This window comes from Parambassis ranga, chromosome 3 (assembly GCF_900634625.1).
Source record: "Parambassis ranga chromosome 3, fParRan2.1, whole genome shotgun sequence".
Lineage (NCBI taxonomy): Eukaryota > Metazoa > Chordata > Actinopteri > Ambassidae > Parambassis > Parambassis ranga.
In genome coordinates, this window is record NC_041024.1 from 19,484,472 (window position 1) to 19,507,810 (window position 23,339).

At 39.8% G+C, this 23,339-nt stretch overlaps 1 protein-coding gene across 3 annotated transcripts in view; it reads right to left on the bottom strand.

Annotated features, from left to right (window-relative positions):
* Nucleotides 1–422: 422 nt before the first annotated feature.
* Nucleotides 423–23,339, bottom strand: part of mdga1 (MAM domain containing glycosylphosphatidylinositol anchor 1) — a 133,757-nt gene continuing 110,840 nt past the window's right edge. For 2 of the 3 annotated variants that reach the window (XM_028402468.1, XM_028402467.1), the window contains exons 15-18: nucleotides 23,077–23,238; nucleotides 18,697–18,827; nucleotides 8,691–8,799; nucleotides 423–4,957 (exon numbers count right to left, since the gene is read on the bottom strand). In XM_028402468.1, the coding sequence (XP_028258269.1) occupies nucleotides 4,872–4,957; nucleotides 8,691–8,799; nucleotides 18,697–18,827; nucleotides 23,077–23,238 (488 nt within the window). In that variant the 3' untranslated portion in view covers nucleotides 423–4,871. The remainder of the gene's footprint in view (nucleotides 4,958–8,690; nucleotides 8,800–18,696; nucleotides 18,828–23,076; nucleotides 23,239–23,339) is intronic. The other variant, XM_028402469.1, reaches the window with a different exon arrangement.

The following is a 23,339-nucleotide window of genomic DNA, read 5'->3' on the forward strand; positions in this document are numbered from 1 at the left end:
ATTGTTTTTTCACAAGTTTGATGGGCTACTATTCATTAGTGGCCACGCTCATCTTACATTCAGTCACCTCAAGAAGAAGAAATATGTGAAATAGGACAACAATATGATGTGTCATCTTATATCCAAAGAGTCATAAGGTACAAAAGCAGAAACTAGAGAAGGTTTGCTTTTATTTTCATCATTCAATAATAAATTTAAGTTAGTAGTTAAACAACTAATAGGTTCTTATTAACATGAGACTGCTATCAATCCTGTCGTCTGCTTTCCCTTCATACACAGCAGAAAGATAGAAGTAAATACACCTTTGTTTCATTAATGTTTATTTACCTTTCAGTCATATTTGAAATATATTTTCCTCTAAAATACTTAGGTACATGACAGAGATATACAACACGCAGCACTGTGTGTGACCCTTTTCCCCTTTTCTCCCCATTAAAGGTGCATTTCACATCTTTCGCTCCAAAATGGATCAAGACATTGACTGCTGTGAGCTGTAAAACCTGACAGTCAATATGTGCACTGCCACTGTGACCACTGCACTGTTTCCTTGCTTAATGTGAAGACAATGCATTTCACAGTAAATCACAACAGTCAGGTGAGTCCTAAAAATGTCATTTATAAGATTTTAAGGCATATCATTTTGAAGGGCGTGCTTTGCTACCACTGAACACTGCACAGATAGATGGTTGTGTGTTGACCAAAAAGTCCACTGAGACGCTGTGATTATGTTACTTGTGGAGACTTGAAAGGCTTGCGGGTCAGACATATGTTGAACAAAGCTGAGTTGATGAATCATCAAATTGAAACACTGTTTCTGTAAATAAACGTGAATCTTTGTTTGGAAAACCTGGCATGGGTCACAGTGGGAAAGGTAAGTCTGGTTTTCAAACCAAGGCTGTAATATCCAAATAATGTCTTCAGTCACATTATAGGGAAAATTACCCCAGTGTTGCCAACACTCAGATGCTAATTCTTTAACATTATCTATTATCTTTAACTTAACCCACAAAAAAGAAAAGAACTCTCGAGTGTATGCTTCACTTTATTTTCTGTTGCCTGTTGTCACCCAGTTGCTCAGTGTTTGGCAGCTTCTACGTAATCTCATCATGGTCAGCTCCAATCATTCCAAGACAGTAGCCAGACATTATACAATGAGGTGAAAGATTAACAGTCAGTTTGTCATCCCAGTTGTTGTTATTGGTCTGTACAATGGCAGAAATCTACCTGTAAAGTGTGTGTGTGTGTGTGTAAGAGGTGACAGATGAATGACGTAAGGTGGAAATAGACATTTAATGGACACAAGTCCTAGAATTTTGACATCACATACATCGATCACGTATGTTTCATATTTTGAAAGGATTGCTTATTTTTAAATAATATTCTCCAATACTTGCCACATAAAAAAGGTCAGAGTCATTTTCGGCAGGTGGTAAATATTTTAGTCCTCTCTTTGGTTTGACTTTATCAAAATAATTTAATACTGGATTAACTATTCTGGAGATCTGGAGAAATGCAATAAGGGCTTTAAACATTTGGACAGTAAAGGCATTCCTTATCAGCATCATCCTCCTCAGAATGACAAACGATAAGGCTATTGTAGTGATTTTGGTTTTCATCCAAGATACTCCACCGTCCATTTAGGTTGTTTTCATAAATGTGTAAAAATCATTTTACTGCAGTAAAACACCCTCAGTGCTGGACTGTTGTGTTCAAACTACCAGCTGTGCTTCACTTTTCACTGTCTTTAGCTACAGCTTGACAGCCAGCAGGTTGAATATGTTAATTATCTGGGACAGAAGTTTGTTGACAATACATTTCTTTGATTATCTTAAATTTCCATTTTATTGACAGGTGTTACTTTGTTGCAAATGAAGCACAGGACGTGTTATATTGGATTATTAATAATGAACATCACTTGAAAGCTACCTCACTCTGCATCTGTCCTACAACATGACCATGTTGCTACTTGTGATAATACTGTGCAATGGCAATTATGAATAAAATGGTCATTATTGAAACAAAACAAAACAGTGGCTTACATATTCTGATTCCCACTGGATGGTAATTTAAGCAGGAATCCAGCACTGCCTATGATGCCTCATGTTGTGTACTACTTTGGAAGAATTAGTGTGTAAATGAAATTTCATAACAAAAAAAATAACAATAACAAACTGTTTCTCTATTACATACATACATTCTAATCTTGCCATATTGCCACATGTCATAAAAAAGTGACGCATTGTTTAATCAGTCATCACTAGATAATAACAGAAGAGCTCAGCAGTGGGTTGGGTTAATTCTACCTGTGGATATGTATACTTATTATGCTTTGTTTTTCTGTCCTGGTATCAGACCATCTGTCACTATTAACTTCTAGTCCTAAATCATCTCATTATACAAAGGCAAACAAATGTGTGCATGTCCTTGTCAAAATGGTTACAGACAATGCAGCATAAGATTTCCATCATTAATTTGCAGTTGCCACATGTCCAAGTGATATGAGGCAATATGACGAATGATTTGACAGTCAGCATGATGAAATGCCATGCACATCAATGCTTAATAATATTTCTAAGGTGTAACTGCTATTGTGTTGGATAATGCTTATAATACTGTACAACTTATATGACCAAAAGAAGCTACACTGACAAAGGCTGTAACTTAAAATGACCTCAGTGGCTTGTATCAATAACAGACCTCCCATCAGCTGAATTCATCAATGACTACATGTAGGATTTTTTACAATACTGCAGGTTTGCTTGTGAAGAGATTCCATGTATAACAAAGTACTGACAGTGGCATTTCATGCTTTACATATCCTTGCAGCTGTTGTACAGTATGGTGATCTTCACATGTCTTGTGCAACCCTGGCCACCAAACACATAGGCACATCATCTATGCATGGTATGTATTATTTATGATTCATAAGCAAGTAATACAAATTATAGCACAATAACAGAATAAAGAAAAAAATGGGAATGACAATATGAGATGACACAGACAGAAGTACACTCACATGTACACATGGTGAAGAAGCATACGCAAGCAGATCAGGAACAGCAGGTCAGTGTGGAGATTTAAATAATCTGAAGCACGGTAAGCTAAAATTTTACATCTGATATGAAAGATGAGTACGCTGGCTATTATAACTCAGACTTGGTACAACACATTATAATGCATTATGTGTTTATAATGTGTTGTTGGACACTGGGTTGTGTGCATTCTGAACTTCTTTCTTAAATCAAAAACTAATGCATATAGACCTATAGATATGAGTATTGCTTAATTTTAACAACCATATCTATGAAAACTGAATATGCTACAGACATTCAACATGACAATAAACTACGACAGTCACGCAATGCACACCTGGCAATCTCCATCTTTCACCCAGTGATGCATGAGTAATTCATTCATTACATTCAATAACCTGTGGAGAAAGATGTGCTGCAACTTACTCCCTTTTCTGCTTCCTGTAACCACACCACAGTTTCCTTTACATGTCCTCTTGCAGACAGACCGAAGTCCGGCGAGGAAGTTTATGAAAATGTGAGCAGAAATGTGAAAGATGCATCCATCATTTATAATTTTTTACCTCAGTGTTACGTCAGACCAAGGGTGAGCTGAAAGGCTGACTGTGATGCCAGCGAGGACAAATAAGTTGTGTTGTTTCTGGGTTTATTATTGTGTGTATGTGTGTTCAGTATACTGTATGTGCAAGAAAAGTTGAGGGTCTATTAAGATGGCATGGGTCATCTTTCCATTTCCCTTCACGCATTTAAATCATGTTCAGTTCCTCTCATAAATATTAATATAATACTTTATTACCCATTGCTCTTGACCTTCATGACGCCATAACAAAACAAAAAGCAAAATATCAAAAACATTGAATAGGTCTGACAAATTGCAACATCACATAATAAGAAGAATAAAACCCAAAGGAACAGCAGAGTTTGTATAAATGTTGTGCTTCTTTAATTTCATTTTGTAAAGTCCTCCACTGTCCTAGTTGTGTTTTAGTTTAAATTTTTGTTATATGTAATATATATAGATAAATGTACACGTATAATCCGCACTGAGGTTTGTCTCTTGTGGCAGCAGAGAGCCACTAGGGGCACCCTCCATTTATCCTTTGTCTCTGGTTCGTCCTTGCTTCGACCATTCATGTGTTTATTCATTCATTCATTCATCAGCTTTTTCATCTGTCTGTCAGAAGCTCCCATGATCCCAAAGGCTGGGATGGAAGGAGACAGTGTTTGTGGAAAAAGATCCCTTTTTTTAACCACTTTTTCTCTCGCTTTCACTTTCTCTTCTTAAAATCCCTCTTGACTCATTTCATTCCCTCAGGTCCTTTGTCATCTTTGGTAAGGTGTCCGACACTTTGGTGTGTCTGAGGAATAGGGTGGAGGGGACGTCAAGGATCGTGGTTCAAGGGAGTGGAGATACATAGAGGGAGCACATATGGACGGATTAGGTTGATGAAAGAGGTGGAAAAGATGACAAAGTGACACATTAACATGGATTATGTGAATCTAAAGTGATTAAGGACAGAATGCCAAGTTTGACTGTCAAAGATCATTCAGTATGTTAACCTTAAATACAGTATAAGCATCACTTGGTTATACTGATTGGATTGGGGATATATTCAAAGAAAGCGAAGGACAGGAGACTAGACAAAGACTTTTTTTATCTGAGCTAGAAGGATGAAATGGAGGCGTGAAGGATAGAGGAGTGACGAGGACAGCTGAGTAAGGAGACAGTAACGCAGAGGAAAGGACAGGGAGGAGGGTAGCGAGAGAAGTAAAAGAGCGCGAGTCAGGGCAGTGTCTGTCAGCACAGACAGGCGGCGATGCTGTGGAAAGTGTTCATCATCATCTGTAGAGTAGTGACAGGAAGCAGGAGAGGCCAAAGGTCAGCCAGTTGGTCAGTAGGAGTGAGTGTGATCCTCCAATTAGAACTATGGAAACAAAGACATACTTGTTTAATATGGTTTAACAAACAACATTATAAGCCTTACTCCATCTGCAACAAGCTTCTCTCGACGGCCATGGTGGCAGGTCTCACTGTGGCAGGATTTGACATGCACATATTCACATGACCAAAGATGGCTACATAAGCCGTACAGGTAAATTTCATATTTATTTCTTCTGTGTTAAGGCTGTGTTAAAGTAAAAGAAATTTTTTGGTAGAAAGTTTCTTAACAAGAAGCATCATTTGAACCAAATCAAAGTATGTACCAATGTTTAAAGAGGGGAAGGAGGTTGTTGTATGATTACACATGGTGAAAAGAGACACACTGTCAGAATGAAGGGGCTGAATAAGGAGACAGATAGAGCCATATGAGGGGGTGGAAGAGTAAACAAGAGAATCTGAGAGATTCACCATTGAGATCCCACACATTGTCATGACAGCTTTGAGATCTGAACGCAGAAAAGAAGTTGCGATTGATGTCATCACCAATATGTGATGGATTGTTTTCTTAGTTTTTTTTCTTTCTTTCTTCCTCTACAGGTTGGGACTGTTTATGCACAGTTTGAAGATTCAGCGCACACATCTCTCAGGTGGCGTAATTGTTTAGAACCTGTTTGCAGATGAAAACAGCCGTCAGCTGCATACTTCAGATCATCTAAAACATATTTTCTTTTATCTTAATATATTACAAGAACAGTGTATACACACTCACACACACAATATACAGAAATTACCAATACAAGCTGCTCAATTTACGGTTTCATAAATAAAAAAGTAGATATTGTTTTAAATAGATAATATGACTTCGTATCAAGGGTCCTTTCCTCTAGGCAGAAAATCTATATTTATAATAAAGCAAGATTTGTATGCAGCCAACACACACATACATTTCTATAGTACAGCGTGCAGGCATCAAATTGATGTGGAAAGATAGTGTTTTACATATTTCTGTTTATCTGTCCCTTAACCCACCCTATGCTCTCTTTCACACTCTACTTCATTCGTTCGCTCTTTCTTACACTCAATCTAGTGTTGGAGCAGCTTGTGTGTGTGTGTCTGTTTTTCTTCAATCTACATCTTCTCTGTGATGCACATGTGATTAAACCAACAACATTTCCCATCTTTTACTGCTTTAGTGCAACCTGCTAAACCTTAAACATATTTATCGACTAGTTCGATCAGTGCATTAGTAACAGAACTGTTGTCATTTATTTATTTTTAAGAAACCCATGATTTTGTGAGGCTTTACACTCATTTAAAAAATTACACTATGTGATGTCACTGCTATTGTCAATGCCTGAGAAAAATCTCTCAGCAACTTCCCTTTATTTAAGCAATTTGTATCAGAAAATAAAGTAAGGGATCAGCATGATAGCAGAGCATTACCACTTATTGGCTTCTTTACACGTCGGAGGCAGGTGGAGCTGTGTGATTTGCACAGGTAGAGTTGCACCAAGGGAATTATGGATTATTTGAGGAGGACTGCAGGTTAACGGGTCTGCAGGTCCCTTGATAATGAAGTGAACCTGCATGAAAACTCTTGCAGGTAAGTAAGTAAAAACACATTTTTTAAAAGTTAAAGAATAAACCTATGATTCCATGTTTATTGATTTGGATTTAGTCAACTTGTAAGCTGTCAGTGATCCAACTCCTTGACAAGGAGCAGACTGCTACTGATTTCAGTCTGCTTACTATAGTGCACAGTCAATCCTAACCACATTCAAATTTGTCATTAAATTTGTGGTCAGGCTGGACAAACAGTATAATTTATTCCTTCTGTAATCCTCATTCTACCTCACCAACTCCATGGAGGTAAAATTTTTACACAAGACAGATGCATTGTGTTCCTGAAAGTGGCAAAGACGCTTCAGTCGCCTGCCTGATAATTACCCATCTGTCTGCACTGTATGCCTCTGCCCGCACGAAACCTGCAGGACACACATGCACGCGCACACACTCTGGGAGCTCAAGAGCTTTCCTCTTCCTGTTTACACCTTCATCCATTATTCACTCCATCCGCCAGTGTTGTTAAATGCATATGCGTGTGAGTTCGCACCACACATCCAAGCACAAACTCATAAGCACACACACACACACACAGGCGTCTTACACTAGGGCCCTGAGTAGGTAAAAGGAGATTGTTAATAATTCAGTGGAGTGTATTTTTTGCTGTTTTTTTGTTTTTTTTGTTTTCATGCCTCTATTATTTTCTTTGTATTGAATCCTGGCAAAAGTTAAGGAGATGAAAACTTGTCACCACATGTTGCTGCATAAAATCTCACTTGTTCTAAGACCCTCAACACATCACGCCTCCTATATGTCTGTACTTCCTGGGGTTCCTATTTTGCCTTATATATATATATTTGTTCCACTTTTTCCTGTTTTATATGTGTTTTATGTTTTGATCCATGTGAATCTGTGATTTAATTCACTGCACCCCTCACGCATAGTGTGCTGTTTGCCAGTAATTATCAATACAAAATATAAGGTCAAATATGCCTGACAGTGAAGACTGACAAAGTCATCAAAAGGATAGGATGATCAGCCTAAACCCAGACATTAAAACTACTTGGTTATGTTTGATTATGGTTTGTGTTAAAACAGACATCTCCCCTCCATCTCTCATCTAAGCTAAGTTTCCTAATCATATAAAAAAAACTTATGGTCTCCTGGCTACCATGGTGACAAGTCCTGGTGCCTGGAAGATTTTAAATTAATTTGTTCCCCTTCAGTTGTTTGATATAACTGTTGTTTTCTGGTGAGGACAAGCTCGTCTGGTTGTTATGCAGATCCAACGTTTCAGACTGTCCCCATTTTACCTACCAGCAGTGGCAGCAGGCAAGGATAATGGTGCCAACTAGCTTTTCTGTGAAACTCTGTAGATAAAATAATGTCCCTATGCATGTGAGTGATTGTGTGTGTGTGTGTGTGTGTTTGGATGCATGACTTGGCTGACAGAGGGCAGCTCTCACTATAACTAAACTGCTGGCAGGTCTAAGTCTTGGATTCTCTTTTGTCTTCTGGTTCTTGGACCCATTTTCTCTCCACGTCTCTCTCCTTTCTCACACTTACGCACACACACACACAAACCCATGCGCACAACTAACACGGTTTTGGTCACTCTCTTTTCTTTGACCTTTTCTCTTCTCAACTATCCCTCCCTCCAGGCTATTGGAGTCCCTCCACACCTTCACATGGACACAGAGTCCGTCACTAAAATGGCCTATTTTTTGATTCTGATTCACCCTTAACATAAAGTGGCTTCTCACAAACAGTATTTTTAAGTACCAAACTAAGACAGCTTGATTTGACTCAGCATGTCAGCCTGAGTGGTATAGAGAAATTGGGCAGTTTATGTCTTACACTGTGTGCCACATTTGTGTCCTCACAATGACAATATTTTTCTTTCTGCTATATTCCCAGCTCACAAACACTTAAGAAGACAAGTGAACTCTCATTTTCTTCTGTCTCTGAAAAGGAAGGCATCCATAGAAACGACCCTCTCTGCTGCATCCCAATTTAAAGTTATTTTCAGCTTTGTTTCACTATTTTCTAGAAGATAAACTTACTGGCATGTCAACAAGATTAAGATATATAAGAATTGTATTTATCGCAGGTCCTCTGAAGGTGCATGCACACAGAGGATCATACTCTACTTCACTGTGTGTGTTTGTCTTTACACACACACACAAAATGTACATTCTCCCTTAAATTCTTACCTGCATTGGCTACAGTGTTCTCTTGCTTGCACTTTCCTATGGTGATGGATACGTCGTCAATGGCAATATCCCCCTCAAATCCAGCATCTCGAATTCCTTCAAACACAATCTGTTTAGGAAGAAAATGCAGACAAAGACAGACAGATGCTATATGAGTATGACGCATAAACACACAGCTGGATCCCTGCTAAAACAAAAGATGAATCAGTATTAGAATAATCGTCTGAATAAAATTCATACAGCAGCTAACATTACAGCTTTCTCCTCTGTGAGGCATTCTGCTGTAAGAATTTATTGCTCAAGAACAATACACAGATAAGTAGTATCCGTCAGTAGAATTAGGATTTGTGTCCCACAATCATTCGCGGACCCACAACAACAACACTAAACAGGAGAATCATCTGACAAACTTTCCAGGCGGCTTCCCCATTTTAGCCACCAGCCATCTGGTTTTGACTGACAGCCTAATTACAGTGGTGTACCAAGGCACCAAAAGCCCATCGCACCCAGCTAATCAAAAACCAAGTGTATTCTGTCTAGCATCTGAGGAGGGAAAAAGCAAATAAACAGGGAAACTTTGTTGCTAAAAAACAACAAAAGCAGCTTTCATGACTGTAGAATTTATTGCTGTTTTCCTGCAAGCTACAGTGATTACATATCATTTTAAGCATCATAGCCAAAATGCTTGTTGTATAATCATGTCTGAGGGATTTCCTTAGTTTCAACAGTAATCTGCTCCATGCAAAAACTGGTGTATGGAGTGGTTCGTAGACTACAGCTGTATTTTCTATTATATCTAGCCCACAAGCAAGCCCACAATAATATCCAAAACAACAGAGAGGACCATCTCTACAGTACTTACAGGTTAACGAGAGAGTGAACAGGTGCAGGCGTGAAGGGGTGGCCAATATGCATGACCGGCCTCGCTTTAAAAACTCCATCTGTTAATGCTGACATGCTGTGGTTAGAGCAACGGAGCGGGCCTGCCATCAATGTGTGTGTAAATATATCAAGCCAAAGCAAGAGTGGGTTCAATTAACCTGGTACTGACCCACCAAGGAGTAAAGCCTGACCTAACCCCGTATGCTCCGAGTAAATAAAAGGTGGAGAATGGCAGGGTGAACACCGTGATAACCATATCTCACTGCTGCGGCATTCCATTACCTGTGTTTTAATCTGTGAGTGCTGCACTGATAGCATCTAACAGCAATGTCAAGTAAGTCACAGGGTAGTTATCACTAACTTATTTTTCATTGCAAAAGAGAAGGAGCAGCATGATGGCTTGCATGTTTATTCACCTCACCTGCATTGTAATCACAGAAAGCCAAGGTAAAGGCACACAAATAATCTGAGTGGAAATGGATAATTATGTAAATGTCCTTGGTATATGGTCACATCCTCACATAGAGAAGATTGAATAGCCATGTCTGGATATAGTATGATCAATACTACCAACCAGAAAGCCTCTGGTACCAAAAGCTTGTCTTTTGTCTATGGATTCTGCATATTCATATCAATTAAGGTACCCTAAACCATTTTCTTTCACATTCACCCTCTCCACCTCCTCAACAGTTCATCCAATTACATTCATAAAGTGGAGGAAAGCATACAAGCAGTACCTTCTCTTTCCTATTTTCTTTCTAATTTAGTCCCAGAATGAGAGATCTTCTTTGAATGAATAAATAAAATAATTAGGAGAACCCTGGAGCTGATTGGGTGGTGAAGGAGAAAGAAAAGAAATACAGTCACACAAGCTGGATGGCTTTAGTTCCTTGGCTCATTTGTGCAAAGGGTTTATTTGATTTGTTAGGCAGAGTGGTAGCTGTGAGGAAAATTCAGGAGTGGTGAAGGAAAGAGGCTAATTGGTCAAAGGGCCATGGTGCTCTAATTTAAAAACACTGTGATGCTGTTTCTTCATGGTGCAGCAAGATGGGCCGTTATTCCAAAATCCTACACACAGTTCTGCACACTATAGTATGCCGATTTTTTTTAACACATGCATATTTCTGTACACCTGCAAGCACATCTGCAATTAACAGTGTGTAATTAAAGGCAACGAGGAAAATATATGTGGGAAGGAAGCCCACTGACAAATACTGACCTTGACACTGCTCCTTTAAGCTACATAACAATCACATCATAATTTCCTCAAAAACATCAAAGAGAATGGCACATAGCAAAAAACAATGAAATATACTGGCATTGCAGAACTGGCAGGATTCTATATTATATTTAAGTATTTACTTTTATGGGAAGGCTCAAAATAAAAGTGCCCTTTAAGTGAATGTTCACTGCTGAAGTGTGAGTCTCTACCAACAGTGCCTCACACTTAAACACCACAGCTGTGTACTGTGCTGAGGTGCAGAATTTCTCAACCTTGAGAGCAGCAAGGTTGCTTGATTTACAACCAAGAAATATTTTTAGAACTAAGAGTTTTCACAGGTATACTGGATTTCCTCAATAAAAGAAAAGGGATTTTGTAAAAAGAAAAAAAAGGGAGGGGGAAGAAACAAAGAAAGGGAGAAGACGTATTCGTTTTGGGTTTTAATTTACATTTACCAAATCACCAGGCTCTAAATTTCATAAACTTTTCAAAATTCACACTTGATGCCATAACACTGTGTAGTGTGTGACACAGAGAGGGTGTTAGGAAGCCTGACCGAGATAGACAACTCGTGTCTGTGTGTATGTGTGTGTGTGACTGCAGGATCAAAGGGTATACAGTAAACTGTCAGGTTGAAGTTGTGAGTGTGTCGTTTTGTCGAGCCTTGTAACCTTTAATGTTCCCATTGATGTGCTATCCACACACCAGAGGGGACACAGTCGTGTGAGAGAGAGAAAGAGAGAGAGGGAGACAGCTTTGAAATACCAGCGCAGAAGGGAATCAGTGCAATGTGAGGCACACAAATGTGGGTTGGCCTGGTTTCCAACAAGCCCCCCAGGTACCAAACACTGTGAGGAACACAGATGGCCTCTGGGTAATCCACAGAGGAGCGAGTGGGGACACAAATAATCTACTATAACATGCTAGCTCTTTTTTTTCCTGCATTCAGTTTATATGTACATGTAGTAGATGCTTTAAAAGTGGGTCTCAATGACCAACCACCAAGGTGTGACCCTGCCTTCCTACAGTTTAGCTCCTTAGAGTAACCCTTGTATTAATGCAAGCCAATAGCTGCATAGGGTTCAGCTATTGTTTTAGAGAAGCAGGAAAACTGTTTCCAAAGACATCATTACTTTTGTTGGCTGGAGCACAAAGTGAGAGGAAATGCAGAGGCGAGTGGCAGCACCTCAAAGGCCTTCGGTGTGTGCAGTCAGTGAGCTGTACACAGGAATAAAAAGTTTCTGCTCTCCATGGACATGCTCTCAACACGACGCCAAAATGAAACAAGCGTCAATATGCTGTCACTCCTGCACTCATGTGGAACCAAATAACATCTACTTCAAAATCCTCCCATGAGAATTTAAGTGAATTAGAAAATCATATAAATATTGTTCAAAGGGGAACTTTGGGTGAACAGATAAAGGAGAAGGTTTTTTTTTCCCACATATAATCTAGATCAATGGTTTCTTTAGCTGCATGAAGACATTAACATTGCCTATCAAAAAGAAAAGCCTCAGATTGAGATGCTGCTGTACAATTCAGCTACATGACACAGTGTCTGATACTGTTAAGAGTCTTGACATTCCTCTGTAAAGAGAGCAACGCATTGATACAGTTATGTGTGGTCTTATAGGTGTATGTGACCTGGATTCATCATTTTCCTTCTGACGTGATTGATCCCATTACTGATTTTTGACATTTATTCGACATACTAACCTCCCTGAAAAAGATAACTATGAGCATAGCAGGGCAGAGAATGACACTTAAATGGCCATCCCATTAGGTAGTAGAGAAAAGAGGCTAATTGGTCAAAAGGCCAGGCCGTGGGCCTCTAATTTACAAATGCTACAATGCTGCTATTTAACTGTGTGTCTGGATGTACTTTTATACCAGAGTCTTCTTCGCTGTACATTTTCATTGCTAATAGGTCCTGCCAAGCACACTATAGGGTGCCAATTGTCACATGCATGCCTCTGCTGACATTTAAAGGTAGGGTAGGAGATTTTGAAAACTCAGTGAGAGTCAGTCAGATTTCGAAAGTAAACACACACCCTCTCTGGTGCACGCAGAGCAGGAAGAGAGTTACAACCAGCCCATACTCCGCGCAGGGTCCACCCGGAGGATTGGCTGATGTTTTTAGCATTTTATACCTCCACAGATGATTAATATTCTTCGTTGTAATGCGAAAACTAATCGGATTGTAAAGAGAAGTTACACTAATTTAACAAAAAGTGCATCAGAATGAAATCTCCTTCCCTACCTTTAAGTAGAGCTATAACACCTGCAACGGCATCTGTTTTAAATTATACATGTTTAAATTAAAGACAATGGGGGAAATATTTGCATGGAGTAAGCTCAGAAAGAAAAAAAACTTAAGCTAAAACAAAAAAAATCTCCAAGTAAAATTAATTTATTATAATGTATTTTGAACTGATTTTCTGTTAGCTGAAACCTCTCCTCCTTCATACACATCACCACTAAGCTTCTGAATTCAGAATAATAAAACTAATAGAGCCATTCTTTACAGTTTTAACTTGGAGAAAAGAAGCTAAACAGCACAACACCAATTGTGTCAGGTAATTTCCTTTGTCAACAGCAGGCAGTTCAATCACTAATATTGATTGCAAAGAAACCGGCACTCCCCAGAGACAGACAAAGGGAGAATGTGAGATAAACAGAAAATGGGGGAAGACTGAATGATTGGACGAACAACAGCAAGAGACAGTGGTGGATGTCTGCATTAACCTCTGAGGTGATCAGGAGGAGGAAAATGGTTCTTGATACACAGAAACCAGCTAGTACATTGGAGCAGAAATTCATCAATTAATCAATTCATGGAATATTAATTGGAGGACATTTTCTTAATTAAATATTTATTCCAAATGTAGGTCCCTGACAGGGACTCCGCCTCCCATAAATGTTTAACAGAAGAAGAGGTTAAACAGTTTCCCCCTCAGATTAATAAAGTATTTCTGATTCTGATTACTTTGCTGTAACATTGCGATCGCTGCACATTATTCTATTTATTACACAACCACAGACAACGTCGATAATTTTAAATAAGAGTTTTCAAACAACTTTAGCGCATTGGATGTGATCTTCTCCGGTGATCAGAACAGTGTCCATAGCAACGGTCAGCAGTGATGTGCTCTTTAGAAATAATTGCAGAATGCTGTGACTGACCAATCAGAATTCAGGCAACATGGCTATGTAGGCCTGGCTGCGGGAGAAGACCTAAGAAAGACAAGCAGGCGTGGGGTTTACCCTTCTCTTTTATTTTTTTCTTTTGGCCCTTGGAAAGCTTGATGCATAACACAAAGTTGTAAGATATGAGGAAATATGTGAGAAGGAGTGAGTAACAAGCTATATTTATCAGCTCGCCTTCACTGCTGCTGGGATAACAACTGCATGCTCTCTACATTATTTAACAACTCTATTTGTTACACAGCAGTGGTTTGTGTCTGTGTGTTCTTGTGTGAAATGAACTGATAGATAACACCGAAGCATTAAAAGCAACTGTCAGAATTGTTATAATAGAAAAAAATACAGTTTGCAATGTGATTACAGAATGACGGCTCGCCTACATATGCATCATGCTCTGATACTACTACTACTACTACTACTAATAATAATAATAATAATAATGAAGTTGTTGTGTTGTTATGCTGCCACAACAACTAAGGTGTCTGTTGACTTCACTCTGAGACAGAACCAGTGATAACCTCAAACCTCCTGACTTCAGTGGCCATGATTGAGGACCACACCATTTTCCTGATGGAGTTGACAAAGTTCCCAGGTCACACATGGGCAAGGACACGCTGACATGATGGACTGCACAAACATAATGCATGTGTAAATGTGAGAAAAGCAAGTGCAAACTTTACAAAGTCAAACTTGTATCCCTAACTGCTGTGATGGAGTGGAGAAATGTGTGTGCATACGAAGGAGTGTATGTTGAAGAGCGAGGGAGAGAAGAAGAAAAAAAAAACAGCCATGTACAAAGCAGCCTTCAGTTGCCAAGGAGACAACCCCAGTCTTGCATGCGTTCATCCATCCTGCCTCATCTACCTTTCACCAGAGTCACGACACAAATAGGGGGATGAATATTTAAACGCATTAAGTGCTTTATTGATGATATAAACACAAACTTAATGGTCCAGTCACTCTTGCACACACCATTTTTTTTTACACGCTGGCAGGCCACAGCAGTGTGGTCAAACCCAAAAATGTAGATAACAATTTTAACAACACACGTGACAGAAACGCTCATAGTGAGCTATAGGCTACTCTGTAACTTCTGAAGACAAACTTCTGTCTTCATAGCATCCGTGCTGACAATGTATGTGTGGAAGATAAATGGATGTTACTGTATACTGTAAGTGCCTGCCACAGGTTAAAGGTAGGGTAGGAGATTTTGAAAACTCAGTGAGAGTCAACCAGATTTTGAAAGTAAACACATGCCCCTTTCTCTGGAGCTCACCCCGAAGCCACGCCTCCTAACCAGTCTTTGACTTCGGCCATCATGCACGTACCTCTCTGGTGTGCGCAGAGCAGGAAGAGAGTGACAACCAGCCAACTATACGCGCAGGAGCGCCTCGCAGGATTGGCTGATGTTTTTAGAGTTTTATAGCTTCCACAGATGATTAATATTCTTTGCTTTAAAGCGAAACTGCCGAACTAATCGGTTGTTATCGGATTGTAAAGAGAAGTTACACTAATTTAACAAAAAGTGCCTCAGAATGAAATCTCCTACCCTACCTTTAAAACATTTGTCTAAGAGACTTAAATATGCAAATAAATGAATGTCTGTACTGTCCAACGACACGGAGGAACCTTAAAACATACAGCATGTCCAGTGTTTCAGGCTCAATGTTCACTTTAATGGTGAGAGAAACCTGGTGTTGGAAAAGCATAGTTAATGAAGAGCAAATGCAGCCCCCAGCTAAGGCCTTAAGCCCACATTCATCATCAATTCAATTTCCCTCATGCACGTACAGAGAGTATCTGGAATCATTACAACACAACTAGCAGGCATCCCTTGCTCATAAATAAGCCTGTTAATTGACCTGTCATAGCTAATTGCTGCAGGGGATAGGAGGCTGGTGTGTGTGTCTATAAAAAAATATCTGTATATGTCTGGATTTAAGTGTGTTTATGCATGTGATTTATTTGTGTAAAGATAATGTGGACAGACAGTTATACTGAGGAAGAATGTGTGTGGGAATGAGGAGCTGGATAGTTGAAGACTTTCTTTCCTGGGTTTGTTGATTTTAGAGCTATTAGTCATCAGCCTTGAGACATGAGCGTGTGAAGCAGACCAGGGCAAGAATCGACCCAGCTGGTTCCCCCTGTCCCAGCACTGGGCCAGACAGGAAGATAAGTAGAGAGAAAGAGAGAAGTAAAAAACAAAATAGAAAGAGGGCGAGACACACACACACACACACACACACACACACAGGAGGATAGAGGCACGCGCAAAACAAAATCATCATCATTTTTGCCCTCACTTTTTTCTCCCTATGCTGGGTTCTACTGAGGTACACACACAAACACACACACAGTAACTTAGGCTGGGAAAAAAGAGACAAATGAAGCACCATGTCCAGTCAGGAAGAAGGACTGAGTCAACTAGTTTACACATGCCAACAGGGAAGAGCTAACTGCAAGCACAGCTGCCAAAGAGCCAAAGGGACTGCAATGATGTGTCAACAGACAGCGCTCACACACAGACACCTCCTGTTATGTCTCTCAGAGCATTTTCCTACACTTTTGACTGGATATGTACAGTTAACTCTTCAAACATCTGGTGACTCAAACAACAAGGAAAATGTGTGTTTGATGTCCAACTCTCAGGAAGAAGTCCAACTGAGAAAAAGTTGACATCCCTTCCTACAAAATATTTTAGAATGATAACTAATCACATCCAAGTAACAGGCAGGTAGAGAAATTTTCAGTCTGACACATTTTCTTCAGTATTGCATTCACGACTGCATCTCTCCAGAATAAGGCAGCATTTCTCTGTATTCACAGTATACCACTGGTGTATCATGGTGAAACCTTGGACTGACACCTTCCAATAAAAAGCTGAAGATATTGGTCCAAAGGAGTGCAGACACAGTGAGGACAAATGCTACCGAACTGCACTGGTCCTTTTTTGTTAGAAAAAAAAATACTGAGCTATTATATTTACACAATTCTAATAATGAATACTTTCAGTAAAATAAAAAGCTACATAGCTGACTTCTGTACCGTCAATCTACAAGTCAAAGGTAATGTGTATTCAGGCTCCATTATGTCTACATCCCCTTGTGTTTGCAAAGTCGGTAATACTTTTCATCTTTGAGGGAAAATAATAATGTCTCTCAGATTACTCTGAGCGACAAATAGGGCAGGGACAAACAATGATTTCTGATGGTGCATTTATGTTGCTCTCTCCCTTAGTTCCAGGCTGGGTTAGCCCAGCTCCTATACCACAGGCAGGTAAATCACTTTCTGTAGCATTGCTCCACCAGGGGGAGACAAAACTTCCACAGAGTAGCTTTAATGTAAATTAGTCATACTATATGACGTAGTCCAGCGTACTGGATCGCTGTGTTTATTGTAATGATGGTGCATGGCTACATACGGATCGTTCAAAACTGTGTGAAACCTCGTTTCCGGCCCTGACATCAGCACTTTCTTGATGAAGCGAATAATTTTCTCGTTATTATGTGGATAGGCTTGCTGCTGACATTCAGCAGAAAATGAGCTGAATGTTCACTCAAAGGTCCTCATTTATCAATACTCCCCTAGTAGTAAAATGTCAAAACGCTGTGTCCACGTTTAATTAAATAAATGAAAAATAAACGCCCTCATATGAAATGTTTGGGGTTAATTTGTATTTATCATATTTTTCATTGCCTTCATTAGTTCTGCTTTTTTCAGGTTGTTGCTTATATTGATAAATAATAATATGATGCTACCTATATTGATTCAAAAGGGGCACACTCAGAGTGCATACATGTATATTCTGACCGGGTAATCAGCTGCAGTGACCCCAGCGCTGGCAGCAGCAGTCACAGGGCAGGTGCCTGCCAACAGAATGCCTGTGTTCTTCCTCTAACCTTGCCACCAACGTGCAGCTAAAAACTTTAATCCATATGTAGTACTTGTTTAATACTTTACCTTTACTGAAAGTGGAAAAGTGATTTTAGATATAGATTCACTTTAACATGAGTATATGGAAAGGCAGTCAGATTTTAAGTCATTTCTTAAAGTCTGAATTTTGAAGGCTTTCTCGGGTTCCTTTAAATGTCAGTGACTCGAATAAAAACTTTGAAAATTCATCTTATTCTAAGCAGAGTTTTATGCTCAACTCCTTGTGGAATTCCCTTGTTTCAATGAAACAGCCATGAGGGTATAAAATTCCCCTGCTCTTTCTAGGCTGCAGTGGAGGCCCTCCTCTTGGGAAGGAACAAGTAGAAAGGAGAAATGGCTGAAGGAAAAGGCTCAGAAATAAGGGAGGTGACAAGAAAAGGGTTTTTTTTTCTCTTTCTTCTTAAAGCAACACAATGGAACCACACAGTAAAACTGAAATGGAACAAAACAAGCACCAGAGCCTCATTTCAGATGAGTTCAGAGCACAGGATTGGCTCTCAAGAGGTGACCAGGTCATGTCTTCAGGTCAATTTATTCATGTGCACACAACACATCTCAAGTGAAGAGACGGAAAGAATCACTACCCTCTGAAAAACAAGCACTCTGTGGTCTGCTAACTTATATGTGCTATAATGTAGTATGCATAGACAAACATCCTCATAACATCTTATTTAGCTGCTTAAGGGGTAAAGGTTGTCCACACCATGCAATGTTTTTTTCTGGAATTGTGTATGTTTGAAGGAAAAGTAATCACCAGGCTATTACCTGGAAAGGTCCACTGGGGCTGATGTCAAAGAATGCTTTTTTCCAGTCTAGGCCCTGATGACCTGACTTTGTCCACACCACTGAGTCCACAGAGGCGATGCTTCTTACTCTCAGAAGTATATTGAGAGTACCTGTGGGAAAAAAAAAAAACACACAGGTCATTAGGAACTGTCAATGCACTGTCAGTGTATCTGTTATGTACTGAACAATCTCAACTGTTGTTGAGTTATGATGGATACTACCTAAGTTGTAATGTAATGCCTCATTTTCAGTCACAAGAGACAGATAAGGTAATTAAATGTAACCATCACAGTGACACCCAGAGAGACTTATCTACGTATTACAGCAGCAAATTCCAATTTAACACTTTAAAGTAAAACATTGCAGAGTGCTCTCATTGTATGACATTCGTTTTGCTGTATTTGATCAGCACATCAAATTGCTGTTGTGAGCCCAGAGAAGAACTTCCTGCTAGCATAGGGTGAAAGTGAAACCTTGACTCAGTTAAACTCTGAATAAATAGAAGCTGTTTTATGACTCTCAGCTCCACATTGCATCACACAACTCAGCTTATATATAGTGAGACACATGACTGTGTTGCTGTATGACTTCATTTATACTAGAAGTGGAAACATCATGTATTGCAAATACATTGATGGTGCTGTAAGGTGCTACAGGTGGATGACATTTAGGTGAAAATTAAATGTGTGAAGTCTCTTCGGATGACATACTGATATATAGTTCACTCTGCAGTGAAAGTCCAGTGAAGAGTTTTGTTTCATACTGACAGGGCCGCAGTGTGAGTGAGGGAATGCCCTCACAAGCAGTGGTGGAGAGAGCTCTGAAAGAAATATTTAAATAAATGACCTTTGTTAGCTAGCTTTGCTTACATTAATAAATGTGCAATATACACTTGAAGTCATGTGATGTCTGGATTAAAGAATGGCAGTCTTCAGCCAAATAGTATCTTTCCTTTCTTCTCTCAGGTCTCAGAGTTGTGAGAGAATCATTCATCTTCTTAATGATTCCCAGCCAGCTCCTAATTGGAACATTAACCAACCAGTAGTCTACTAAACAAATACACTAGTAGGGGGCATGATATCTGTGCAATACAATGCATTAGTGTGTGTGTGGGTACACATCTGTAGTTTGCAGATGGCACATGTGAGTAAATAATTCTGTGGATATGTGTAGACACTATCCATTAATGGCATCGCTAACATCCCACTTTGTGAAAGCAGAGGTGTGTCTAGAGGATACCTTTGTAAAAACAGCAAACTGGGAAGCCACATGTCAGGAATATCTGTGACACAAAGAAGTACCTGCCAACAAACTATCATTCAGTTCTAAACCCTATAATATACAGAATGTTTGGACATGATTAACCTTTTAAGATCTAGACGTAGAGCATGGAGTAAATGGGATCACACCAGGTCTGCCTCTAGACTAGATTGAATGTCCTTAGTGACCTGTAGATGTGCTCATATTTTGTCTGACACCAGCAGTGCCAGGCTAGGCGTTTCCCCTTGTTCCAGTCTGCAAGAACATGAAGTGTTTATGCAGATACAAACAGCAGCATCCTCATGGTGAAATGAATTATTGCAGGAAAGGCTGTTTTAAGAGAGCCACATGTGACTGTCCATTACATTAAATTTAGAGGACATGGGCAGCACTGCAGTTACATAACAGAGACGTACGATGGCTAATTTTGATGTAGCCCACTTTCCCCTGCTTAACCCACTCTCCCTCCACATATCTGACCATCATTGGTTCTTTCTTTTTTTTTTTCATTATCCATTCCCTCCCTGCTCCTCCTCCCACCACCACCTACACACACACACACACTAAACAGCAGTCTATTGATTGGACTGAGGTAAAACAGAGTGTGTTGGTAAGAGTGTCAGAGAGGCAGAAGAGAAGGCACAGCTCTATCAGGTCTACTTGTCTGTAGAATCATGAGTGGGGGAGACAGAAGAGATACACACAGAGATGGACATGCGCTGCTATACTTGAACTAAAATGAGTTGTTTTTCTTTTAATAAGTGAAAGTAGGCCTGCCTGTATTGGTTCTCACCTCCCTCTGTCCTTCATCTTCTTCTAAATAAGACTCTGCTGTTGATTTTGAAGCAAGAGAGGCAGACAAAACTGAGAATTGTGCCTCTGTCACAAAACAACAACATGGCAAAACAGTGTTAGGTCCCAGTAAATAATGGAAAAATGGACAAAAAATGTTTTACTTTGGTAGACAACACACTGGTTATAATGGTTCCACAAAATAAGTATTTAAACTAAACAAATGTTATTGGTAGGAGCATAAAACACACTTGCTATCCGTTTTCAACACACAAATTGTCACAGAGTGGGCATTATATTCCCACACAAAGTTACAAACAGGAAATGTAAAGTGGATGCAAGAAGAGCAATATTTTAACCCCCAAACTTTAATTTGTCTTCCGTCACTCTGAAGTGAAATTAATCCGGTGATTCTAAGCAAGCTTGCCAGTGGCACTGCAAACCTGAGCCAGTCTTAAATATTACCCAATGCCAAACAAAACTAATTAAATGTTGTTCATTGTTGCTGCCAGCCGGCCCAGAGAGAAACATATTAAGGTGAACAGCAAAGCACATCACCTGGGGAGGTCTGCCCCACTCCAAATCTAAAATACAAAGTAAGCAAAGAACACGAATCCTAAAAAGATACTTATACACTGTTACATACTGTCACACTATCAGTATTTCAACATAGCCAACCTATGTGAGGGTCAGGAGAGAGCAGTGTTTGAACAGCTTTTCAAAAAAGTGTGTTGTGTCAAAATGCTTTCAACTTATAAAAACCTTTTAACATTTCATAGTATAACACTATACAATCAAGTACACTAAAGCTAGTTCAGTACTTCAGCATCCTCTCACTACTCCTGCACAGCAGCAGGTTGATACCCCCTCCAGAAGCTGTCTTTCTCTCTCTGTTTGTACTTCTTTTTACTCAGACCGTCTCTTTTTTCTAATAATCTTTTTTGTCTCAGTCTCATTGTTAAAGTCTCCCTTTATTCCCAAAGGCTAGTTGACCCTCGTACACTCCTCACTCTTCCCGTCTTATCTCTACTTCTCTCTGACCCCCTCTGTCTTGTCCTCACCTTGTCTCATCTCATCTTACATGACTCACAATGTGTCTCCATGGCAAGTGGGTTACCTCCACCAAGGTGAGGCAATTAAAGGAAACACAGATTGGAAGAGACTGGGAGAACAACAGTAGAAATTGAGGCTGGGGTTGTAGCAGGGCTGGGTTTAACTGCTAACACTGTGTGCTAATTGTAAGTGCTGTGACTGATGTTTCACTGTCTTGTAAAATCACCTAGTTGTGAAACACTTGCAATACCTTTGACCAAACTTAACAATAGAGAGGTAGACTTTGAAACAGATTAGCTTCTTATAAAGGGCTATTATTAATGTGCAATCTTCTGCTTACCTTGAGGTAACATTACGTTTTTATTTTAACAATAGGAGACTTAAAAGAATAAATCTAAAATAAAACTAAGGGGCCACCTGAGTCACAAGATGATGCATCCATATAAAGTCAAATCTGTATATTTGTTTCTCATTAATTGTTAATTGTTTGCAATATGTCTCTCTTATGTATGCCTAGTTATATATACACACATATTGTGCCCCTTTAAACCATGCACATCCTTCTGAGACAGGGGAGGTCAGCAGGGGGAAATGTTACACTGAGGTATGTATGCCTGAGCCATGGACACATAAATCAATATTGTTTGGTGTGTGTGTGCGTGTGTTGACCAATGTGGGTGTACCTGTATGCTAGTCTTATAGCACCATATGCTTTTTCCTTCTGTTGGAAATCCATGTGTGTGCATGCTTGTGTTTCGATGTGTGTGTGTGTGCAGGTGTGTTGGCTCCAAGATGTATGCATTCTAGCTGTGTGACAGAGCATATTATGATGAACAGCTTCCCCAAATGACTGATTGTGTCTTGCCACCGCCATAAATCACACACCCACTGCCCCCTTCAACCACCTCCAAACGCACACACACACACACACACACACACACGCTGCAGCACATACAGTACAAACAGAACTTTTGTAACATCCTGCCCCCTCCCCTCCCATCTCTTCTCTTCCTTTCTTTCTTGCTTACAAACACACACCTACAATATTGTCTCTGACAAGCTCTACAAGCAAGGGTCAAGCACAGAGTTTAACTTTTGACAGGAGCCCAGTGATATGAGAGCCCTGATAGCATTGACTGTCAGCATACTCTGCACCGCATATCTCTGTGTCCACTGTGTTTCTGTGAATGCTCTCATATGGTAAAAAAAGGCCATGTGTGTGTGTTTATGTGAACATTTCTCTCTACCACTCACCAATGTGTTTGCCCTTCATGTGATAGTAGAAGGAGACGCAGTACGGGACTCTGCCGGAGCCCTTGGGGCCCCTGACTGAGGACACGTTAAAAAGTGGAGACAGCAGACGAGCCTTGTCCCCCTGAACACGCGGCCGTGATGTTTCGATGTACATGTAGTAACCTGCAGCCAGTCAGAAAAAAAATAATGTAAAGAACAGAAGAATAAATAATACTTCAATGAACCATAAAGTGAAACAAATTTTATGTTACACCCCAGGCCAT